General features: G+C 40.3%; 1 protein-coding gene across 2 annotated transcripts in view; it reads right to left on the bottom strand.

The window, feature by feature from the left end:
- PROSER2 (proline and serine rich 2) overlaps window positions 1–21480 on the bottom strand; it is a 30317-nt gene extending 8837 nt beyond the window's left edge. The window contains exons 1-3 of one of the 2 annotated variants that reach the window (XM_056569357.1): window positions 21386–21480; window positions 20809–21062; window positions 5800–5979 (exon numbers count right to left, since the gene is read on the bottom strand). In XM_056569357.1, the coding sequence (XP_056425332.1) occupies window positions 5800–5913 (114 nt within the window). In that variant the 5' untranslated portion in view covers window positions 5914–5979; window positions 20809–21062; window positions 21386–21480. Of the gene's footprint in view, window positions 1–5799; window positions 5980–20808; window positions 21226–21385 lie in introns of those variants that run through there. The other variant, XM_056569356.1, reaches the window with a different exon arrangement.
- Between the last annotated feature and the right edge of the window lie 4522 nt (window positions 21481–26002).

The raw sequence follows: 26002 nt of genomic DNA, 5'->3' as shown, positions 1-26002 counted from the left end.
CAGTTTTTGGTAAACAGTAGAATGATGTGCTTTACCAAAAAGCTCTATCTTGGTCTCATCTGTCCACAAAACGTTTTCCCAGAAGGATTTTCGCTTACTCAAGTTCATTTTGGCAAAATGTAGTCTTGCTTTTTATGTCTCTGTGTCAGCAGTGGGGTCTTCCTGGGTCTGCTGCAATAGCGTTTAATTTCAATTAAATGTCGACGGATAGTTTGTGCTGACACTGATGCTCCCTGAGCCTGCAGGACAGCTTGAATATCTTTAGAACTTGTTTGGGGCTGCTTATACACCATCCGGACTATTCTGCATTGACACCTTTCATCAATTTTTCTCTTCTGTCCACGCCCAGGGAGATTAACTACAGTGCCATGGGTTGCAAACCTCTTGATAATGTTGCGCACTGTGGACAAAGGCAAATCTAGATCTCTGGAGATTTTTGGTTCTCAAGTCCACAGACAGTTCTCTTCTCCTCTTTCTGTTGTCAATGATTAGTGTGGCACACACAGACACACAATGCAAAGACTAAGTGAACTTCTCTCCTTTTTATCCGCTTTCATGTGTGATTTTTTATGTTGCCCACACCTGTAACTTGCCCCAGGTGAGTTTAAAGGAGCATCACATGCTTGAAACAATCTTATTTTTCCACAAATTTGAAAGGGTGCCAATAATTTTGTCCAGCACGTTTTTGGAGTTTGGTGTGACATTACAGTGGGGATCAAAAGTTTGGGCACCCAAGGTAAAAATTTGTATTAATGTGCATAAAGATGCCAAGGAAAGATGGAAAAATCTCCAAAAGGCATCAAATTACAGATTAGACATTCTTATAATATGTCAACAAAAGTTGATTTTATTTCCATCATTTACACTTTCAAAATAAAAGAAAATAAAAAAAATGGCGTCTGCAAAAGTTTGGCACCCTGCAGAATTTATAGCATGCACTGCCCCCTTTGCAAAGCTGAGACCTGCCAGTGTCATGGATTGTTCTCAATCATCATCTGGGAAGACCAGGTGATGTCAATCTCAAAGGTTTTAAATGCCCAGACTCATCTGACCTTGCCCCAACAATCAGCACCATGGGTTCTTCTAAGCAGTTGTCTAGAAATCTGAAACTGAAAATAGTTGACGCTCACAAAGCTGGAGAAGGCTATAAGAAGATAGCAAAACGTTTTCAGATGTCTATATCCTCTGTTCGGAATGTAATTAAGAAATGGCAGTCATCAGGAACAGTGGAAGATAAAGCAAGATCTTGAAGACCAAGAAAACCATCAGACAGAACAGCTTGCAGGATTGTGAGAAAAACAATTCAAAACCCACGTTTGACTGCACTATCCCTTCAGAAAGATCTGGCAGACACTGGAGTTGTGGTACACTATTCCACTATAAAGAGATACTTGTACAAATATGGTCTTCATGGAAGAGTCATCAGAAGAAAACCTCTTCTACGTCTTCACCACAAAAATCAGCGTTTGAACTTTGCAAATTAACATATAGACAAGCCTGGTGCATTTTGGAAACAAGTTCTGTGTACCGATGAGGTTAAAATTTTACTTTTTGGCCGAAGTGAGCAAAGGTACGTTTGGAGAAGAAGGGGAGCATAATTTAATTAAAAGAACCTCTGTCCAACTTTTAAGCATGGGGGTGGATCAATCATGCTTTGGGGTTGTATTGCAGCCAGTGGCACAGGGAACATCTCACGAGTGGAAGGAAAAATGGATTCAATAAAATTTCAGCAAATTTTGGATGCTAACTTGATGCCATCTGTGAAAAAGCTGAAGTTAAAGTGAGGATTGCTTCTACAAATGGATAATGATCCTATACACAACTCGAAATGCACGGGGATTACATCAAGAGGCGTAAACTGAAGGTTTTGCCATGGCCTTCACAATCTCCTGACCTCAACATAATTGAAAATCTATGGATAGACCTTAAAAGAGCAGTGCGTGACAGACAGCCCAGAAATCTCAAAGAACTGGAAGACTATTGTAAGGAAGAATGGGCAAAGATATCTCAAACAAGAATTGAAAGACTCTTGGCTGGCTACAAAAAGCGTTTACAAGTGTTTGCCAAAGGGGGCAGTACAAGATATTAACTCTGTAGGGTGACCAAACTTTTGCAGATGTCATTTTTTGTTTTCTGTTATTTTGATGACATATAGTTTGTTGACATATAAGAATGTCTAATCTGTAATTTGATGCCTTTTGGAGATTTTTCCATTTTTCCTTGACTTCTTTATGCACATTAATACAAATTTTTAACTGGGGTGCCCAAACTTTTGATGTCCACTGTATGTGCAATTTGCTTTTTTTCCCTCCCTTTTTTGGTTTAGTTCCAATACACACAAAGGGAATAAACATGTGTATAGCAAAACATGTGTTACTGCAATCCTTTTCTGTGAGAAATACTTCATTTTCTTGAAAAATTTCAGGGGTGCCAACATTTACGCCCATGACTGTATGTAGTAGCTACATTACTACATTACATAAGACATAAATATTAGATAGTTGTCTGCATGTTAAACCCCAGGAGTTCTCCATGCAGAGAAATAATTGGTAACATAATTTCGCTTCGTGCTTTCCTCCTGTTGGGCCCTGTTGGTTTCTATTCCCAGTTTATATGCCTTGTCTGCTAGAATGTTGGTTACCGATTGTAATCACGACTACTAACTGACAAATATAACAACAGCTTTAAGGGAAACAGAAAATTACCTATGTGAATTATTTTTTTTTTATGTTGAACACAATTTTTATTTGAAATCTGAAATCTTGCATGCTCATTCTGACTGCTATACCTAAAAAAAATCTGAGACTTCCACGGATATAGATCATCATTTTCCAGCAGTGTAAACAGCTATGGCAAGATGGCTGCCCTTGTAATTATGTACTAAAATTCAATACTAAAAAATAAATAAAAATAAAAAATAAAAATAAAAAAACAGATTAGAAATAAAAGAAATATGTTTCAGTGTTTAGCTCTAATAAGTTCAAATATCTAGGTGATGCATTCAGTTTAAGCCATGAGTTCACAACATACAGCCCTTGATGCTGTTTTGTGTGGCCCCAACTATTAGGCTAGGTTCACACTGCAGAATTTCTGCCGGAGATCGAGCCGGCGGCACTAGGACCGAGCAAACTGGATTGCTGCCCCCATAGACTGCAATGTATTTCTGGGTGGATCTTTTGGGAGATCTGCTCACAAATGCATTGCCATCTATGGGGACAGCAATGCAGTTCATGAGGTCCTGGTGCCGCCGGCTCAATCTCTAGCAGAAATTCTGCCCCGGGATTCCGCAGTGTGAACCTAGCCTTACAGGTATGCTTGTATTCCAGTGGTAGAGGGGAGTTCAAATGAGACACTGTCAGGTTAATTATAGGGGGCCCTGTAGGGCTTGTACTAGTGGTAGACCTTATGGGAAGCAATGTTATGGGGGTACTGTGTGACTGGCATTGTTATAGGTAGGTGTACCCGATTGTGTTATCAAGGGACTATGTGGCTGGCATTAATACAGGGCACTTATAGGAGGCACTGTTATGAGGAGCACTGTGTGGCTGACACTATGGTGTCATTATAGAGTGCTCTGTGAGGATGGAACTGTTGAGGGCCCACTGTGTGCTTGGCATTGTCATGGGGGCACTGAGTGGCTGGCATTATTATAGGGGCCGAGTGCAGCTGTATGAGATTTATTTTAAGCAACCTAAAGGGATTTTCCAGTATGGACTATCTTGGCATGTGTGCTGCTATCTCTTGTGCTGTTTATACAATGTTCTGTGTTCCTCTAAAAAATTTGCAACCCAAAAGTGGAAACCTATATATATCTTGTAGACAGGCATTAAATGTCTCATACTGGAATACCCCTTTAGGTTTTATTGAAGCTCTTGTAGCAGTGTATAAAAGTGTGACCTTCAGACCAGAAAAGAATCTGCATCCGTGACTTAAGCCCACTCCAACCTATTAATACTTTGCAACACTTCTGCTGGTATAACACTAAACCAGACTGAAATCCAGTCCTAAACACACATAATAACCTACAGCTATTTTTACTTCAATAGCTCATGTCGCCTGCAGTGGCATCTGTTGTATCAAGGGTACTACCAAGGGACAGCCCCTCTCTCTCAGTAGCACAGACCTTAAAATTACAGGTTAAATGACAAAGCAGTGTAAGCACGTGCCAGCCTGTCAGGGTATTAACCAGCATTCAGTTCATAAAGAGATTTACTAAGAATCCCATTTACAACAATGTACTTATGACCATCCTGTACTCTCTGGCTTTGTGCTGGACAGAATGCACATTCCATGTGTCATAGAACGTTATGGGAGGAAATCACAAAGGTGACCGTATGCACATATTACCTAAGCAGCATGCAGGAAGCACCAACCGGCAGTACTAATATATACTTATGTGATAAATACCACTTTACGTCTGTGTGACATTCCTGCCTCTTTGTATCCTGGGACACAGCTGAGGTCACATCCTATTAGACATAGCTACAGCATGTAACCTATGTGGCATTGCATGGGGTTCACGAGTTAATTATGTGGATCCATGACTATTGTTTCCTTTTCACTAATGAAAACAAATACTATATAAGTGCTAAAGGTTAAGCTGTAATGACATGGTAGGGATTTGTTGATGCAGAATAACTACTTGGTTCAAAAATACTAACTGTATGCTAAAGCTTCATACTCAAAGGCCCACATGTACTATAAAATGTTACTTATACCACAAAATAGATAGCTGGACCGATTTGTACCAAAAGATGCATATCTCTAAATACAGCAAAGGAACACGTCCACCCTCTAACACTTATCCCCTATCCTATCTGGCTGTTTAGACCCCCACCCCCACCCGACCTTAAAGGGGTACTCTGCTGCCCTGCATCTGGAGCTCCGCTCCCCAGCATCCAGAAGATTATTGCTCCGAACGCTGTGTGTGGGCTTCCGTGTTCAGGGCCGCCCCTCGTGATGTCACGCCTGCCCCCTCAACAAAAGTCTATGGGACTATTTACAAATCTGTTTAACTTCCTGGCATCAGTTGATTTAAAAAAATAAAATAAAATAAAAAATAAAAAGGTTTTCCACCAGAGTACCCCTTTAACCAGCAAAAATCGCAAAACTGTAATATAAGTAAATCCTAACATAACAAGGGGACATGTTAGAAACTGTCCTCTGCAAGCTAAAAGGGAAACTGAAAGATTACAGGATTGTAGTGTGGGTGGCCCTCTCTCTAACAATGTTTACCTCATCCAGATCAAAGTGACATCAGCGCGCTGGCCCCACCTCCAAACCTCTCTGCACAGACAGGGCTACCGCCAGGTGAAGATGTGTATTGTGCCCCCCAGAATACTCAAATTTACTGTGTTCCATAAAAATACTTAAATATCCTGTGCCCTGTAAACCCCACCTCTGACTATGGTAAGATAAGAGAAAGTCCTCATACTATTGGAAGAGCCATGGGCCTGCATGAACAGCACAATATCAGGAGGTATTATGCCTCTGACTGTAAACAAAAATGCTTCAGTAGCAGGAAGTAAAGATGTACTGAACTATACTGGGGAGTGGCATACTTACCGTATATAGTGAACAAGCTCTATGTGTATAGAACTGGAAAACAACTTTAACTTAGGCATTTAGCTATAGTCAGTAACATAGAAGGTTGTGTGACTCGTGTTAGTTCCTTCATACCAGCTGACTAGAGTTTTTGTAATATGAGTAATTGTAAAAACAGACATATGAATACATTCACTCCATGTTCTTTACACCGCACCATACTATACTTTTAGAAGACTTATTTAATGTACTTACAAAGTTATGGCTTCGGGACCTTGAACGTTGACTGCTTTGACTATCAAAACTTCCACTTCTCTCAAACTCGGATTCCATGCTTGAAGAGCTTAGTTTCAACAGGTTGCTCGGCATTTTCTCACAAGGATACTTTTGTGCTTAGGGGAGCTGTGTTTTTTCACAATAAACCATGCCCTTACTCTAAAAATGGAGAAAATAAATTCATGATAAGTATATACAGCAAGATCAAGCAACTTGCTAGTTTTGTCGTGTGGTTGGTTTTTAGTTACTTTTTATCCCACAGACCACTAATTAAGTAGTCCAGATATATTTGCCATACACAATAAAATATGGTAAGGCTGGGTTCACACCATGTTTTTGCAATACAGTTCCCATATACGTCTTCAATTTGAAAACCGTATGCCAAAAGATGCATCAGATTGTGTCCGTTTTGCATCCTATACAATTTTGTCAGGTTTTTTTCTCATACCCAAAACTGTAGCCAACCACGGTTTTTGGTCCGGGTTAAAAACTGTATTGAAACGTATACGTTGGGAGTCAATGGGAACCGTACAGAACCGTACGGTTTTTGACTTTGCAGTTTTTTTCTTAAAATTTCAATCAAACAAGTGAAACTCTATTCATAATGGAAAAGTTAAAAACGTATAAGTTTTTTCTTAAAAATGGATGCAACCGGACATAATTTTTCAAACCATATACGGATTAAAATTTGTACACATATTTTGATACAGTTTAGTCAGGTTTTAAGGAATCCGTTTTTTTTATCAAAAATCTGATACGGTAAAGATATTGCAAAAACGTGGTCTAAACCCAGCCTATTGAAACGACACACTACCTTTGTTAAAAACTTTGTGCTATAACCCACTATTGTGTACGCAATAGTGCAAGCATGTAAGAAAGTTTGCAATATATCCTAAAGAAAAATATTCCTCTTTCTTCTCTTATCAGACCCACAAACATGCATTCACTCTAAAAAACTAGATCAACTGTGATGCAAGGTATGCTACCCTTACAAGTCCATAGAGACAGGAGGTGCCGGGAGTGATTGAAGAAGGACAAAATCAACCAGAGATTGTAAAGAGACTGCATAAGTTTACTAAGATATTAGATGTAAACCCAGTGTGATTCTTAGCTTACAGTGCTCAGTTCTGCTCTATACGATCCTCTTTGCTACTGCTGCTTCTTAGGGTGTGTATATATAGGGTAGCAGGATTCCCACCTCTCTGCGTGTGCAGTGTATAGGAGTCATCAAATATTGTCTCCATCCTTCATCTCAGGGATAAATGAAAATTTAGGATAAAGCCAACAGAGCAAAAATCTGATGAGAAATGCTGTATAGAAGTTATATAATGACCAGGAATAGTGCAGCTACACACAAAACAGCGGAAAGTAATCTGAAAAAGGTACGCTTTAAGGGTATGCTCACACATACGCAGATTTGATGCGCAGGATTTTCTGCTGCAGATTTCAATGTAAGCTAAATGATTGAGCACAGCTCTAAAACCTGGGCATCAAATCTGCGCAGGATCCTGTATGTGTGAACGTACCCTAAAGGGGGTATTCACAAGTACAGTATCCTGCGCATATTTCATGCACAGGATTTGAAGCTGAATATTTTAATGTAAACTAATTGACTGAACAGAGCTTCAAATCTGCAGCTTCAAATTCTGCGCAGTCAGACCTTTGCGATCAGACACTTATCCCTTATCCTGTGGATAGGGGTTAAATATTAAATACTCAACTATCCCTTTTAAGTGAGATAGACTGGATCTTACCAAGGATATTACTAAGTGTACCTCAGCATATGACTATTGGGCCCCACTTTATTAACCAAAGCAGAAAGCAGCCACAAGGATCTGCTCTCCCTCAGAGGATCCAGCTCATCTTAGCATTTTTGGTCCCTGTTGTTGAAGTTATTTGCCTGAACTCATGGTACTTTATGTGATCCTAGTGTTAAACCCCACTGATTTAACTTTTGCAGCATTTTTCAGAAAGGCTAGAATATCCTTTAATTTCAATCTTCAAGGATATTTCACTGCTATAATGATGCAGGAGCAAGAACGGTAGCATCAAAATAAGCAAAATCTGCATTTAGTTTCCCATTGGAAGTACTGACATTTGCTCATAATACAGCTCACTGGGGTTGAACAAAGGCTTAACAAAAAGCATTGTAGGCTTACTGTCTAACACAGTAAAGCGCAGATGAAGTTGCCTATAAAACAAACCATTGTTTACACTGAATGTCCATAAATGATTCAGGCTGTAATAATATATAAATAACAGATTAATAGACAGGCGTGTTTATTGATATAACAACAGAATGTATTTAACATGAACCATGAATAGCAGATGCGTATCCCTGTCAGCAGTACACATAAGCCTAAAACTTAGATGCTACAAAATACACAATGGTTTACATGTTCTCTTACTGCCTCTCTACCTGGAAAGCCCTTATGACTAGTACAAACAGTAGGGTCCTCACTGTCTTATTCTATTTCAGACCAACTTAAAGAGCAGACACTGGAACGGTTCAATTGCTTAGCCATTCAGAACTAGCTGGCACACTTGGTTTTGTATTATTAACAATGATCTTGGCACGAAAATGCTCCATTTATAGATGGAATGTCAGATGTCACATAGACAAAAGTAAACCTGGAATGGCTTGGACCTGTACACCTACATTCCACTGAACAGACAGCAGCAAGAATTACTTGTGGTTATCAAAACAGCAAATAATCTTCTTCTTCCCACGCATCCACCCTGACTGATCTTTTCTCAAGTGTATAAGGCCCCATTCACATCATGTTTGAGTTATAAAAAAATAAATAAAAAACAACATACAGGAACTGGATCAAACCTATTCACTAGTAGAATACATTTAGGCCCAATAAAAGACTAAGCAATACACAGTAAACATTGGAATACTTCTTTCACATAATTCTCAGGTACTCTGGCAGTGGGGACCCAAATTGTTGTGTAAACCCAGCCTTAGGCACACATAGTATTGTAGTAAATATCTTGTGAAACTCGGAGTGGAACAGATAAAAAAAACTGTAATGGATATATTTAAACCAATTTGACTGTACAGCGCTGTGGAATCTGTGTGTGCTATATAAATAAAGAGTTATTATTATTATTGTATTCGCACACCTTTCTGTGTTTTGGACCCACTTCTGGTTAGAGTAAGTACAGCTGGATTTGGCACGTTATATTTACAGTTTATGCAACATTACTTAATCCCTCTCAGGTAAGCAGGTAATTCTTGGGCAAGCCAAAGGAAGAAACCCCAGAAAAAAGGCAGAAATGTTTTGTCATGGATCAATGACACTGAAGTTATTGTACAGTGCTACTGAAACAAATGACACAATTTAAATGGTACCTGTCATCATCAATTAAACGTAATATATTCTAGATTAGCCTATTACTTTTAAAATATAATATAATACAATTTTGCAACTTTATTTAATAAATTCACCCCTAAAAATTTGGCCACCAGGGGTTCTCCTTCCGGTCCATCTTGCAGCAGCCTGGCAGAGACAAAAGTCAGGAAATGCAGGTGGAACCTCAGCACAGTGTATAGAGTATATGGAACTGAATATTTCAGCTCCTTTTCCCTTTGAGCTGAGCAAGACTGTAGAGCAGGGTTTCCCAACCAGGGTGTCGCCAGCTTAGGAAAACTACAACTCCCAGCATGCCTGGACAGCCAAAGGCTGTCCAGGTATGCTGAGAGTTGTAATTTTGCTACAGCTGGAGGCACCCTGGTTGGGAAATACTGCTGTATAGTCATGATGCCTTCAGTGCACAGGGCTAAAAATTGTGCTGGCTATTTCAGCTCCCTTTTGTAGCTTCTGGGCAGAGACTACACAATGTAAAGTTCAGTGCACAGAGCTGAGATGTGTGTGTGCAGTCTCAGCCAATCAAAGCCCATCTCACACTGAACTGCTCAAGGCTGTGTGTTCAGAGCTGCATACTGCATAGCAGAGTAAGGGTACATTCATACCACGTTTTTGCCATCTGGCTGCCGGATCCGGTGGGCAAATTTTGCTGAGGTATCCCCTCCGGACCCGCGCCAATCTCATTCATTGAAATGCGCCAACCGTAGTCAGATAGTGACTCCAGTCGGCTCATTTTTGCACCACATCAGTTTTCAGTCTGGCCACAAAGCTTGATATGGTGCAAAAATTAGCCCACCAGAGTCACTATCTGACTCCGGTTGGCGCATTTAAATTAATGAGATTGGCGTGGGTCCAGTGGGGATACAGCAGCGGCTGGTTTTGAAATTTTCCTGCTGTCGGCAGTCAGATGGCTAAAACGTCGTGTGAACCCAGCCTAAGGGAAAAATTCTCCCCAGCAGGGCTTCAGATGATGTAACGTCCCTTCTGAGTTCATGGAGCTAATAGAGACTGAGCAGAATATACAGCACAAGATCAAGGTTGAAAATGATAAAATAATAACAATAAAGGCAAGGGGGTGGTTTATCATGATAGGGGGAGTGAACTGGGAGGATTAAAACATTTATCAAGATCATGACAGGTACTTTTTAATCTTGGGAGTCAGTCTGCAATTTTTAGTACTGGGCTTGAGCGGTAAGGAGCTCTATAGCATCTCTTTGCCGTTTATGCTGTACGGGTGCCATGAATGGTACAGTCTTGTGAAGCTGATTAAAAAACTGGAAATGTCTCAACTATTTTTATTTTCATACTTTGTATACTGATAAGGAAATTACTGTTAGTAAGTTCCAACTCCTGTCCTCTAATAACCCTGGTAATAGGGAAATTGGTGCACTATATTCCACATCGGGTAACTACTTATTGATGTCCTTTATCTACCTGATTACTTCATGAGTACACAAACCACTCACATTTCATTTACTCTTGCATTCCTCAGACATGTGTTGTAGACTTCTACAGCTAGCTGCCAAATGTGCAAACAAAATCATTACTTACCAGATATAGGCCATGAATGGAAGAGTATAATGTAAGCAAGCTATCAATATTTTGGTCCTACCTGAGCTGAAAACAGTAACCAACTCAATACAATCAAATAATCCTTGTCACCGGCAATATTCTCATTCTACCATTCCTAAACATCACATATGACATGTCAGGTACAGTATCTTAGCTGACAACTAGTTGAGTCACTCGTGAATAAGCTCTAGTGTACGGCCGATCTCTTCACCAACTGGTCTTACTGGATTTTCAAGCACAACTTTAGATACCTATAGAATGAATGTGTTAAACAAACATGCTTGTCCTCACTGGGCTACACTCCTGGAGACTAGTTATTCAAACACTGAAGATGATATAGACATATATGGTTTAAGCCCTTTCTTAGAAAAGGTTAGATGATGGTGGTTCATGAACTCTGCCTCCACACGTACACAATGTTCTCTTCAGGTGTCCTGTGAATCGCAGTCTTTTTTAGGACCACACCTACCATGCCTGGAAATGACTATAAATCTTAGATGTTCAAGTATATATGTAATATTTCTACACGGATAGATGACGGAGATAGATTTTTAGTTTATTTTGTTTTTGTGACTTTGTGTTTGTACTTTTTACAGTGTTAGAATGGGTTTACATAGCGCAAAATGAAAACGAATAATAGGTATAAATAGTAGTTTTTTTTATATTATAATAATGTTTTTTATTAAAGTCTTTGTAAATCTGATTAAACCCCTGCTCTGGCTATTCCTCGGAGTCCAGTGATTACTGTCACAAATTGATAGAATCATTCACTGCACTTTCAACACATAGGGAGATCAGAGGTTTTATTCAATAAAAGTAATACTAAATCCACTCTGCTCTATAACAGGATGCCGAGAGACAGCATTTCTATAGTGACAGGTTCCCTTTAGAGGAGATCTGCAGAGCTAGACACTTATCCCCTATCTGCAGGATAGGGGATAAGTGTCTGATCGCGGGGGGGGTCCGAACGCTGGGACCCTCTGCGATCTCCTGTATGAGGCCCCAACTCTGCTGCAGCTCTCCCGTGCAGGAGGTGTGTCGGCCGCAGCATGACCTTGTGGCCAACAGGCCCCCCTCCATTTATCTCTGTGGGAGGGGCGGAGATGCAGCGTTTGTGAATCCCCGCCTCTCCCATAGAGCTGTAAGGAAGGGGCGTGTAGCCGACCTCAGTGAGGTCAACAACACGCATATTAGCTGCACAGAGCCGCGGTTTTCTCATTTTTTGCACTTTAGTTTTTTCCTCCTTACATTCTAAAAATTATAACGCTTTAAATTTTTCACCTACAGATCCATATGAGGGCTTGTTTTTTGTGCCACCAATTTTACTTTGTAATGACATCAATAATTTTACCACAAAATCTAAGGCGAAACCAAAAAGAAAATATTTGCGGGGCTAAATTGAAAAGAAAAAAACAAAACTAAAAATGGCATTTTGTAATTTTGGCGGCTTCCGTTTCTACGCAGTGCACTTTTTTTTATTTATTTATTTATTTATTTATTTTTTAAGTGACACCTTATCTTTATTCTGTAGGTCGATATGATTAAAATGATACCCAACTTATATAGGTTTGATTTTGTTTTACTTCTGTTAAAAAACTATAACTTTATGCACTAAAATTAGTAGGTTTAAAATTTCCTCTTCTGATCCCTATAACTTTTTTATTTTTCCATATACAGGGATGTATGAGGGCTCATTTTGTGCGCCATGATCTGAAGTTTTCATCAGTAAAAAGTTTTGGACTGGATTTTTTTATGTATACGCCATTGACCGTGTGGTTTAATAAATGTTATATTTTTATAGTTCGGACATTTACGCATGCGGCAATACCACATGTGTTTATTTTTATTATGTTTTTATATGGAATTTTGGAAAAGGAAGGTGCTTTTTTTAACTTTTATTAAACTTTTTTATTTTTATTTTTTTACACTTTTAGTACACTTTTATGAGGAATCATTAGTTTTCTCATATAGATCAATGTGGTTCCATAGAACCACATTGATCTGTGTGCTCTGTGCTCAACTGACAAAGCCTGGTCCTGCCAGGCTTTATCATTCCCAGAGCCACAGCAGCCACAGAAGAAGAGTTAAGCCCTCAAGTTACCTTAGCAGTGGATTGCCAACCCCCTATCATTTTATTTTAACATTATCATTATGGGGTATTAAGTGCAGGATGCTGGGTAAAAAAAATAGATATCTTTATTTTATTTTAGCACAAGGCCTCAACAACATAAAATGTGAAAGGGACGGAAAACTTTCACCCACAACAATGTAGTGTTAGTCAATGAACATGGCTGTGGGGGCAGTAAGCCAAATTTCCCACTTTGATTCATATAAGAATTATCAAGAACAAATGGCTGTTGTAAAATAGTACCATTTGGGCTTAGATTAAAGGGTACCTCTCATCAAATAAACTTTTGATATATTTTAGATTAATGAATGTTGAATAGCAATAGCATGTTAATGAAAATATAACATAGCAATAGCATAACATATATATATATATATAACAATAATATAACATTCCAATAGCATGTTAATGAAAAATATGCTTCTTTCTATTGTATTTTTCCCGATCAGTCCTGTTAGCAAGCATTTCTGACTCATGCTGGAGTCCTAAACACTCAGAGCTGCCAGCCTGCTTTGTTCACAGTCAAACAGGCTGTGAACAAAGCAGGCTGGCAGCTCTGAGTGTTCTCCTTTGTGAACAAAGCAGACTGGCAGCTCGTAGTGTTTAGGACTCCAGCTGCCAGGACTGGTAGGGAGACCCCTAGTGGTCATTTCTTGTGGAAAGTGGAAAATTAAATAGAAAGAAGCATATTTTTTAATAACATGCAATTGTAAAGTTATTCTGCATACATTAATCTATAATATATCAAACGTTTTTTGATGAGAGGTACCCTTTAATAGACCAGAACATAACTATTTATATGGTTACAATGTCTAAACTTTCCAAAACCCCTATGAAAGTAAATCTGCAACCTGCTACACATTTAATGAATTTAATATATATATATATATATATATATATATATATATATATATATGATATATGGCGTTTTAGATTTTTGTATATCTTTATTTGCATGCTGGAGGGGTGTACTAAATATCAGTCTGCGTAGAGATGATGGATTGACAGGACAAATTATCTGAAAATAAATGTCCCTATTTTTGCCTTGTTCTATTATCGGGATCAACCATTCTTGTAGATAGGTATCTGATCATTTGTTATGTGCGAAGCAAAAAATATTTCTGCATTTTTTTCTCAAAGCTTGCATTTTGGAAGAATGACAAGGATGAAGGAAGCAAAATAACCTCTGCCCGTTGTGCGGAAACAAAGTAATTTCCTTCAGCATGTTGTCTTTACAGAAAAAGGCAGCACGTAAAAGAAAATATGTTTTATTTCTTAATATAAACAAAAAGAGAGGGACTTTGATGTCAAGTTCAAATTCCACCTCCTGCTGTAGAATGTCACGACTAGGTGACAACAGACCCGCCATACCTACCGATCCCTGCCTCTTAGGCAAGTGCTGAATATACTCTTCCCTGATGTACCAGTGAAGTATCACCAAACGTAAATATTTTGCTTTTAAAACCTTCACTTTTATAAACAATTCTAGTATTCCAGAATGTGTTTCGTCATTGAAACCATGATAAAGTTTACAGGAAATTAAATTTCTCTCTGCAGATCCGGAGACTGATATTTAGGAAGGATAGCTTGCCATTTATTCTGTCTTTGGAGCAGTAGATGCAGATTGGCAGATACACAAGAGAATTCTCCTGCTGCCCTCCTTCACTGACATAACACGTACAGATTTATCATCGGTATACATTTATACATGAAGACTTTGCTGGAATGAACATCTAGCCGGTCCATCTCCTGTCAACCAAATGTATGATATCATTCTACAGGGTGAACGGGGTGCCGGTTATCCATAGTAATAAACACCTGCGCGCACACTTGACACCTTATGTCCTGGGTGAATGGGAAGTTATAGATAAAACCAATGGAAGATGGACCCCAGAAACGCTAGACACATCTATCTGCTGCAGGTCTGGAATGTCATTCGCACAATAATTCTAATCCCCTTATCTCCTGTTAGGAAGTTATTCAGAGATAACAGAAAACAGAAAAACTGAACTTTCCAGTTTTTCAGCTGAAAACATAATACAGTGGTCCCTCAAGTTACAATATTATTGGGTTCCAGGACGACCATTGTATGTTGAAACCATTGTATGTTGAGACTATAACTATGGAAACCTGGTAATTGGTTCTGAAGCACCAAAATTTCATCCAAAAATAGGAGAAAAAGAGGATTAAAGAAAAATAAGTAGATAACTAATACAGATAAAGCAAATCCTTACATATAAAAGTAAGAAAGATCTGCTGGGAGCTGTCACTGTCTATTTCAGTGTTTTCCAACGAGGGTGCCTCCAGCTGTTGTAAAACTACAACTCCCAACATGCCCGGACAGCCGTTGGCTGTCCGGGCATGCTGGGAGTGGTAGTTTTGCAACAGCTGGAGGCACCCTCTTTGGGAAACGCTGGTCTATGTAGAGGATAGGAGCTTCTTCAGGGTCCTGTACAGTACACACAGTGTCCTAAAAAAGTAAAATGGAGCCGCCCTCACCTGATGCCTAAAAGGAGCAGCTAACCGTGGCATAGATTAAAAGTAGTACAAAACATGTAGTACCTCCCTGTACTGTAGGGGGCGCTACCAGACAGCCAGTCAGTGCACGCAATTTAGGAATACAGGGGTTTTACCAGTGAATGCCCATTCTGATTGGTCGGTTCTTCCGGCCATTGACATGTTTTGCAGATTCCATAGTATTGTATGTTGAGTCTGGTTTCCAGTTACAATAGTCTTTTCTGGACCATTGTATGTTGAAACTATTGTATGTTGAGGGATCACTGTATAGTAGACTGTGGTTACAGAATCAGTTTTTCACACACTTTTTAGTATTGTATGGTCTTTCACACAATTTTCCCCAAATTTTACACTATAAGTGCGGTTCTAACCCATGTAAAACTTTCATTTGCACAATCTGAGTTAAGAGGGTTGTCCGGCAAGGAGAATTTTCCACATGTAATCCCCTCTTTGGCCTCACATTTTTCCTGCAGTGAAGCACTGAGAGAAAGGTACATGGTCAGCCCCAGTTCTGAACAAACAACCTCTTTCACAGTATGGCTAGGTACACAATGGAATTCGGCTTAGTAATTTCCGATGCAGCAGATTCCTATTGGCAATGGGATTCCACTGCACGCACTGTGCAGTGGAATCCCATTGCCAATAGGAATCTGCTGCATCGGAAATTACTACTGAATTCGAAATTCTGCTGCCAAAATTATGATCACACTTTGAATCTGTGTCAAAGACATTGGCATCTATGGGAATAGCAATGTCCATATGGTCCTAGGGTCGACTGATTCAGTCGGCGCAGGGCGCACTCGGAATCTCTGGATGAAATTTTTCCTTCTGGAGCTTTCTCAGTGTGAACCTAGCCTACATGTCCAAGTTTCACATGGGCAGATCCATGGTTAAAGGGGCACTCCAGTGCTTAGACATCTTATCCCCTATCCAAAGGATACGGGATAAGATGCCTGATCGCGGGAGTTCCGGCGCTGGGGACCCCGTGATCTTGCACGTGGCACCCCGTTTATAATCAGTCCCCGGAGCGTGTTCGTGTGACGTCACGCCTCCGCCTGACGTCACGCTCCACCCCTCAATGCAAGCCTGTGGGAGGGGGCATGACAGCTATCATGCCTCCTCCCATAGGCTTGCATTGAAGGGCGGAGCGTGATGTCACACACCGTCGGCCCTGTGGTCGGCGGTAATCAGACCCGGAGAGAAACACGCTCCGGGGACTGATTATAAACGGGGTGCTGCATGCAAGATCACGGGGGTCCTCCCGCGATCATGCATCTTATCCCCTATCCTTTGGATAGGGGATAAGATGTCTAAGCACCGGAGTACCCCATTAAGGCCGGTTTCCCATGGGCGTATTACAGGTGCAATGAAGATCTTTAAAAACGTGCATAAAGATTTAAATAATATATACAGTGGATTTCGTGTCTGTGACCACCATTGCATTTTCTATTGACCATCCAGACCTCAGGTGAAAAAATGCAGTTCTTCCAAGGTCTGGAGAGTTGTTCTTAACAACCCTCCAGGCTCTACAAAACAAAACAAAAAATAGCATTGCCTTATTGTGAACATGTTCAGGCACTTGCCACCATTGGCAACTAACCTGTATATCTACACTCATTGTAAGACCAGCATAGCCCCTTTAGATGAACGGAACAGTTATAAAAATTTCTCCAACAAATCGGTCACAAACAGAACCTAAAAGTGATGCCAACACTGCTCTGAGCTTTCAAGCATAGAAAGAATTGCCCAGGAGGAAAGAAGCTTGAATTTGGTTTCCATGTTAAATTATTTAATATTATAATGAATCTAAATCCCAAACTAAAGGCATGTGGTATGTGGTAACTTTCAGTGAACGAGTTTGGTTGATGGCTACCTCTCACAATCCCTCCGTACACATGAAGGTTTAGCTTGGCCAATGGTTCATGTGTAAGCCACTGCTATACTCCCCTGGTAGTGGATTACCTCTCCAAGAACAAAAGAATCGGACAGTTGAAACCCAACAAACCTGACCTTTCTCTCCTCCATCATCAATAAAGAGGAGAGTCAGGAGGCCCCCACACACAACATTTGTCGGATGGTCCTGCCAAAGTAATCAAGTTCATACAATTATTATTTATTTTATTAATATAGGGGCCTTTACTGTAGACAATTCCTAATGGCTAAATACAGAGGTAAATTCCAGTTTTCCAATTAATGACAACACTAGAAACTTTAGATCAATTTAGATCAAGAAGGTTGATCTAAAGTTTTGATTTCTATTAAGATCTGCTGAATTACAATTCTACCAACAACTATTTTAATACTTGGAACCACATAGGAACATTTGGTTGTTCTATTACTCATCTAACTACACACAATATGATGTTTGTTTTGATTGGAGATGACCTTTAGGCTTATTCTGAATGCCGGTGCCAAACCTTATGGAAGCCAACGCTATGCTATATGAATTTGACCACATATTGACCTCATATTTGATGGCACAGGATCCTTTATAGTATCAGTATGTGACGCCGTTACTGAATGATCAGCCACAATTGCCCTAATATATAAATAGTCATTAGGTGGTTTTGTGTATACACTATTGGCAGAAGAGCACTAAAAGCAATTGACAAGTATACACTATAATTGTCACTCTTTGTTTTGGCACCAAGTTTAAACAACTTGGGCAATAAATAAGGTTTTATAAACATATAAATAAGGCAATCCAGTATAATTCGTGTGTGACTGTGATGTTATCACAACAAGGGCAAATTCACATGGCTTTATTACTAGACCACATATACGGTTGTCAACAAATTCCAAACCAAATTACTTTGGTAAGAGATTTTATTTATTCCTCTAATACACTCTGTTTTTTAACTAGCGGTGTAAATGAATTATAGACCACACACACACACTAAAAAAAAAAAAAAAAAACAGCCATGTGACTGAGCCCTAAGCAAGTTTATGATACGTGTGTCATGTTATATTTATGTAGACGGAATTTACTAACAGTATTAGTAAATCTGGGTCATATCATTTTTCAAGAAACTGGATGTCCAGCGTCAGGATTCGTGCAAAACAGATTCTTTAATGCTTAAAATGCCATAACAGGGGTCAATGTAATTTTTCAATAAAGCTGAAAACAGTCATGGCATTTCTGTAAAAAAAAAAAATAAAGCAGTGTATAACCCCCCCCCCCCCCCCAAAAAAAAAGGAAAAAACACCCACTAATACACACTATTTTTGAAATGATAAAAAAAGGCCACAAAAACTGCATTACGGAAGGAAAAAATTTGACTTTTCAGCCAAAAAAAATCCCTGACCAGACAAATGTTGCATCTAGCTTCAAAGTGCTGAACATTTAGAATATTATACGTGTGGTCCCTGATATCTTGGTAGGTGTGGATGCCATAAAGGCATGTTTACACACAGCAGACTTGTTTCCAAAAATTTCTGAGACTAAAAGATCTATTTTACAGATCTGAATGGGGTTGTTTCTGCAGCATGCCTATGGATTTCGGCAAGCCTTACTTAGATAAATAGGACGGTCCCAGAAATTTCTGCAACCAATCTGCCATTGTGAACAGCACCCCTATACATAGATTTATGAAAAGGCATCATATAAAGAAGTACCCTTGCCCTTATACCTGACTATGGCATATGCCTCTGTATTTTGACAGCAGAATAAGCATGCTGCTTTTCCATACAAGATTGTTCAGGTACATGTGGGTGGCGTTCTGAAAATCCCATCCACTTGTATAGTAATGTGCAGCAAATATGCTAAATCTGCCAGGTGTGGACTATATTCTCTCCATAAAAATGATGGCACGCTTGACATGATGGTGATTTACTAAGAGAGGAGTGTAGGTTTCTTTGTGGGTTTTAATTCCCTACAATTTTTTTCCACGGTATTTACAAAGGTTTCCCTACATTTTGCTTATTTTATTTATTTACTTTTTTTTAACACATGCTCTGATCTGTGGGGTTTTCCTCAGCTGAAATCCACATTTTCTGTGGAAACCTTAGTAAATATGTATTTTTTTTTGTGAAAATGTCGGGAACACGCCCCCTTAGTAAAATGGAGAGTTAGTCGGGTTTTTTCCAATTCGGCGCAAATTCTGACATGGACAGAATTTCTGTCACAATGCGCTACAAATCTGGCACACGACCCGACAAAACATGTTGGGTTTGCAATAGTAAATGAGGGCCAATATGTGTAAGGACCTTTCACACTGCCATTGTGCCCTGTCGGAAAACTTTTTTTATTTTATGTCTTTAAAGTTCGTTATCCGGACAGGACACAACTGGAAACAATGGGTCCCAACAGATCCCATTTACTATTATGGGGTAAGCTGGGCACCGTTGTTTTTAATGGGAGTAGCGGGAGAAAAAAGATGTCACATGATGTATTTTTTTTCTTCCGCTAGTCCCGTTTCTTTGACGTGCCTTGCATTGCCGTGTCACAACGCCACAGTGAAAGAAGCCGAACAGTCTAACATAACATTTCCATGTCATACATTGTGGACCTAATACAGTTTTATAATATTAGTCCATGAAAGAGAACCTAGGTAAATGTCTTCTAATAGCTGTTTAGTATATTAGTATATTTAGTAGCTATTAGAAAGGACTATGGCCCCTTTCACACTACAAAATGACTATACAGCCGTTAGAAAATCCCATTATGGCCTATGGGATTTTTCTAATAGCCATTTTAACCCGTTATTGTGTGACGGAAGAAATAGTGCATGCACTAATTCTCCTGTTACTATCGCCCATCACAAAATAACGACCGTTATTAATAACAGGCTATAACGGGTTAAAACGACTATTAGAAAAATCCCATAGACTATAATGGGATTTTCTAACGGCCATATAGGATTTTGTAACTGCTGTTTTACAGCTGATTTTCAGACGGAACTTGGAACGGATCTTTAAAACGGAGTCATTTTGTAGTGTGGAAGAAGCCTACGCTGGATCCCCACATTCTTGTCACAGTCACCCTATGGTGCCAATAAAATGTATTGCTAACACAATGGCAGAACTACTACTCCCACTGTGGAGGGGAAGATGCTTCCCCAGTAAAAGCAGCTATTTCTTTCAAGCTACTTTTTCTTTTATAGATAGATAATCTAGTCTTGGATCTTTGATGGACAGAATACATTATGCTTTATGTTATAGATCTACTGTAGATGTTATACACCCAGCATCATTGTAAAGAAAGGATCTGGACGTATATTTACAGCACTGCTCCCACCTGGAGGACTGCAATAACCAGCATGCCTGCCCATGATTGCTAGAAGTCAAATAACAGCTGGGAAGACCTTGTCTGAAGACAAATGTCCCAGGGCATAAAGGCTCCACGTCTCACATGAACAGGTGGGTCACCAAGAACTACCGAGCACAGGGTGGACTTACCTGAGAGAGCCTGATGAGCAAATCACAGAGTGCAGCCGATGAGAAATCCTGGAGGTGAATGGAGCAGGTGTAACCGGGTGAGGTGTATAGTGACAAGTAATAGGGCGGGGGCAGCACTGCACGGGAGTGGCTCCTCAGCATTCCTACAGCAACCTGACGGCAGCAACAGAGCAGGTGACACAGAGGCTCAGAGAGCGCTACCGCCATCTAGTGTTCTTTTAGGGGTACTGCACAAGAGAGTGAGTTGCACAAACCTGTGGAGCACACCGTTTATAAATACACAGATATCCTAATATGAGTATGTGTTTTCTCTCTCGTCTATATATACACATTTTATATAGGAATAGAGAGAAGAAAGAGGGATAGGAGATGATATATCTATACTGGAAGGACTATATATAACGTGTACACATAGGTCTTTCTCTCTCTCTCTCTCTCTTGCCCACAGCAACCAATCAGATTGCTACTTTCATTTTTGAAACGGCCTCTGAAAAATGAAAGAAGCGATCTGATTGGTTGCTATGGGCACCTCAGTAACGTTTCCTCTGGACAGGTTGTGATAAATCTCCCCCCATACTGTAGATTGCTGCATCTTCCATTCCACTTATCCTTGATCTCTCAGGCTTTTTCAAGATTAGTTCATAATGGTGTCCACATACAAGAACCAATGTCAGGCTTCATTTTAATGTTTCCCAACCAGAGTGCCTCCAGCTGTAGCAAAACTACAACTCCCAGCATGCCCGGACAGCCGAAGGCTGGGAGTTGTAGTTTAGCAACAGCTGGAGGCCCTTTGGTTGGGAAACACTTCCTTATTTACATGATGGAATTCTGGTCATCATTCCGCATTTCCAAGTAAAAGCCAGGAGTGTGTCCAAGAGGGTATGTTCACACGGCGGCATGTTCATGTAGAATTAGGCCAGAATATTCCTCACAGACATTCCACTTGATTTCAATGGGATTCTGCTGCACTGTTCACACGGTGGAATTTCCTCTGCACATGTTTCTGCTGTTGAAATCCCGATTCCGGTGTTCGCAAAAAGAATAGACTTGTCTATTCTTTTTGCGGATTTTGCTTGGAAATGCATTGCCTTCTATGAGACGGCGCATTTCCGAGCAGTCCTAGCACCCACCCATTTATTAAAATGTGCAGAATGTCCAGGCATGTTTTCCTTTCGGACATTCCACACATTTTACACCGTGTGAACATGGCCTTAGGTTACGGACTTTTGTCATGCAATAAAAACTGACCCTCAAAATAGTGTGCATTAATCAGAATAGGTGTTTTTTCTTTGGAATTTAATCCCATGCCTTTTTTTACATCATGTTTTTTCAGGATTTTTAATTTAAATTTTTTTAATGGGAGGAAAAACGCCATGTTTTTTTTGAACACCATACCTACAGCATAATAGGATTTTAGAAAACTGACATTGATCCGAAGGTTGCGTTCACACGACGGATAATCCGGGCGTAATTCCCTGTGAATTTATTGCCCATTAACTTTAATGGGATTCCGCACTGTCATTCACACAGCAGAATATCCGCACAATGAATCCTATTTTAGTCAATGGGGCTGACTTTCTGTTGAATTCATGAAGAATTTGCTTAGACTGCATGTGGAATGCAGGCAGAATCCACACAAACTATCACTGTTTAGTTTAATAACATCTATCTTTTTTTTCTACAGTTGCCCAACAGACCCCTGCAGGGGTAGTAGTACAGGGGCTCGGAGGGATTGATCACATCGGCTCTCAATTTTGAGACCTAATGTGATCATAAGTTATTAACCTGGGGAGCGGGTGGCATGCCGATGCTCCGCTCCCCAGCAATGTATATGGCACCAAGTGGCCATTCAGGGCTCCCGGCTGGGTTTTTAAAATATACAGTGAGGATCCTATTTTTTATAGAGCCGGCCGGGGATCGCGGCGCAATGCTGCCCACTTCCCCAGCAGCAGCCATCTCTCATACCACAGCTCCCATCATGGACAGTGTCCATGACTCTGACTCACATCCTTACTCCCTTACCTTCCCTTCAGTGGTGCTTGAAGCCAAGCTCAATATGCCAATAAAGACTGAAGGGCAGGGAGTGAGCAGCATCCATGCCTCCAGGATACTTATGGCTGTTTATAAAACTTGATTTTTGGTGTGATCTAATGGCCATCTATCTCAACAAGAGCATGTTTAAACTACACAGTTTAACAAGCATATACTGACAAATTCATGTTCAATGTTTTTACTGAGTCCGCTCGGAAATGCATTGGCATCTATGAGGCAGCACAGCACGGGTCTGGAGACATGCTTAGCTTTACCCTCAGATTCTTTAGCAAGACCGTGGTAGTCATGGAAGTGTGTTTGAGGTTATAATGATGTTGGAATTCTGCTCTGTTTCAGTCTCTGAAGTGGGTGGATCATGCTCTGCTTCAGTATGTCACAGTACATGTTGGCATTCATGGTTCAATAAACTGTAGTTCCCCAGTGCCAGCATCACTCATGCAGCCCGAGACCATGACACTCCCACCACCATGCATGACGCTCGTCTTTGTACTTTTCACCTGGTTGCCGCCACACAGGCTTGACACCATATAAATCAAATAAGCTTATCTTGGTCTCATTGGACCACAAGACATGGTTTTAGTAATCCATGTTCATAGCCGCTTATCTTCAGCAAGCTGTTTGATGGCTTTCTGTGCTTAAGCTTTAGAAAAGACTTCCTTCTGGGGTGACAGCCATGCAAACCAATTTGATGTAGTGTGCAGCATATGGTCTGAACAAGGACAGGATGACCCCCCCACTCCTTCAACCTCTGCAGCAATGCTGGCAGCACTCACACATCTATGTCCAAAAAACTATGCCTGGACATGTTGCTGAGCATGTGCACTCAACTTGCCCTGTGAAACAGTTGTATAGTCTTGCCCACCGTGCTGCAGCTCAGTTTCCGAGTCTTGGCAAACTTCTTGTGACCAAGCCCATCCTTATGTAGAGCAATACATCTTTTTTTAAGATCCTCAGAGTTCTTTGCCATGAAGTGTCATCTTGAACTTCCAGTGACCAGTATCAGAGAGTGTGCTCCCCATTCACACCTGAGACCTTGTGACGCTAACAAGACCCATGACACCATGGAGGGGAAATAGCTAATTTGGCCAATTCCACTCACTTCTGTTGTCAAAGTTTAGACATTGATGGCGGTGTATTGTTTTGAGGGGACACAACTAGGAATGTCACGACAAAAAATTTTTAAGACAGAGTACCGATACTTTTTCTTAAGTGCTCGCCGATACCACTTACCGAACCTTTTTTAAATGTCATGTGACAGGGTTTTTTCTTAATGGGGAAAAGGAGTGTTTTTTTTTTTAGTTTTCATAAAGAGAAAATGCATTTTTATATTAAAAAAATATACATTTTATTAAAAAACTGTTTTGGAAAGGGGGGGGGGTTCAAATTTTTTTATTGGGAAGGAGTTAATTCCCGTTTATTATTTTTAAAAAAAATGTCCCCCTTTTTTAGTCCCCATAGGGGACTATTACATGCAATCTGTAGATTGCATACTGATCAGTGCTATGTCATAGCATAGCAGTGATATCGGGGCTCCTTTACTACTGCATGCCATGGCTGGCAGCAGTAAAGGCGCAATGATCAGATGCATGGAGCAGGGTAAGAGACCTCCGGCCGTCCTTACAGCTGATTGGGACACCGCGATTACACCGCGGTGATCCTGATCAGCATCCCTCAGCAAACCGGCAGTACATCTCAGGACTTTTAGAGGCCGCGATCAACTTTGATTGCGGCATTTAAAGGGTTAATATGGGTCCTGGCTATGATGTGCACTCAGCTGCTGAGTGCACTGCATAGCTCGGGAGCGGAGACTGCAGGTGGTTTACCGCACCTCCGTTATACCTGCCGGCGGGAGGTATTGGATTAGGTATCAGGGACATTTGCTCCAGTATCAGTCCCGCTACCAGTATCTGTATCGAGACATCCATACACAAAAATAAACGCTAAAACACAATAATAAACGCTGTGCACTCACCCTGAACAGGCTGAACCCATGCTGGGCGAATATTCCACTATTATAGATGGCATAAGGAGGGGGGGGGGGGATAATTTCTCCCGAGCTTTATGAGTGGTGAGAGATGAGAGAAAAGCCTTGATCTACATTTCAGGAACAGTGTGGATGATCTGCAGTAGGCAGACTGGCTCAGCTTGCAAATACAGTCTCGCTCTCTCCCCAGCACATGCTAAGTCCAGCCCCATTTCTTGTGCTCTGTCTTGGTCTCCCATAACAGACAGTGTAGACAGAAAGTGGCAGGGAAGGGAGACATAGATAAATATGCTTCCCATCTCATGTTTAGGCAGGTGTCCCCACTCTCCATTGACAGCAAACGCCATGAAGAGAAGGATCTGTCCATGTTTGATTTCAACATGTCCAATACTATGTTCTCACAGTAGGTAAGCCAAGCATGGAGGTGAAGAAGTGGGTGCAATGACTGCATACAAACTAGCATGTAATTTGCAATGTGTGTGGGTCCTCCTATTTTTAGTGCTGTAGAAATAAATAAATAAAATGCGCAAAAAAGACATATGTGGAGTACATATATTGAGACATCTGAATCTGTTCCCATAAATAGTAGACTATAACCAATGGTAACCTTGGAAAGAAGGATGCAGTATACAGTTTAAAATGTGACAATTATGTGGGAATGATGTATTTTAACATCTATCATTTATTCAACCGATATGCTTGAAGTTTTCTATAATGAAAAAAATAGAGAATGACAGATAATAATCCAGCATGGTGTGGTAGGAGATGAGTAGTCAGCTCTTGTGTTAGAGATCACACAATAACATGCTGTTTACTAACCTTGTGCCATAGCAGATCTAATGTAATCACTATGTTGAGCTGCCTCACAACATAGCATGTCAAGAGGAAAATATTAAAGCTATACAGCTTTCCTTCAGCTGTTATGCTTGACACTCATCCTGCTGAACATAAAGGCACACAAAAGCATTAAATTCAGACTGAGCAAGTTCAACCAGCAACATCAACAACCATGTGTAATTTTGCGGCATTTTATATACTGTTTGTTGCCCTATTGACTTTAATAGAAAAAAATGTGACATAAAAGAACATATGTAAAAAGTACTAATGTTTAGTTAATAGAATAGACAAATGTAGCTACAATCTTTGAAATGCTATGAA

The sequence above is a fragment of the Hyla sarda genome, chromosome 4, assembly GCF_029499605.1.
Source record: "Hyla sarda isolate aHylSar1 chromosome 4, aHylSar1.hap1, whole genome shotgun sequence".
NCBI lineage: Eukaryota > Metazoa > Chordata > Amphibia > Anura > Hylidae > Hyla > Hyla sarda.
The sequence above is the reverse complement of the archived record's forward strand: the minus strand, read 5'-3'. Positions and strand labels throughout refer to the sequence as shown.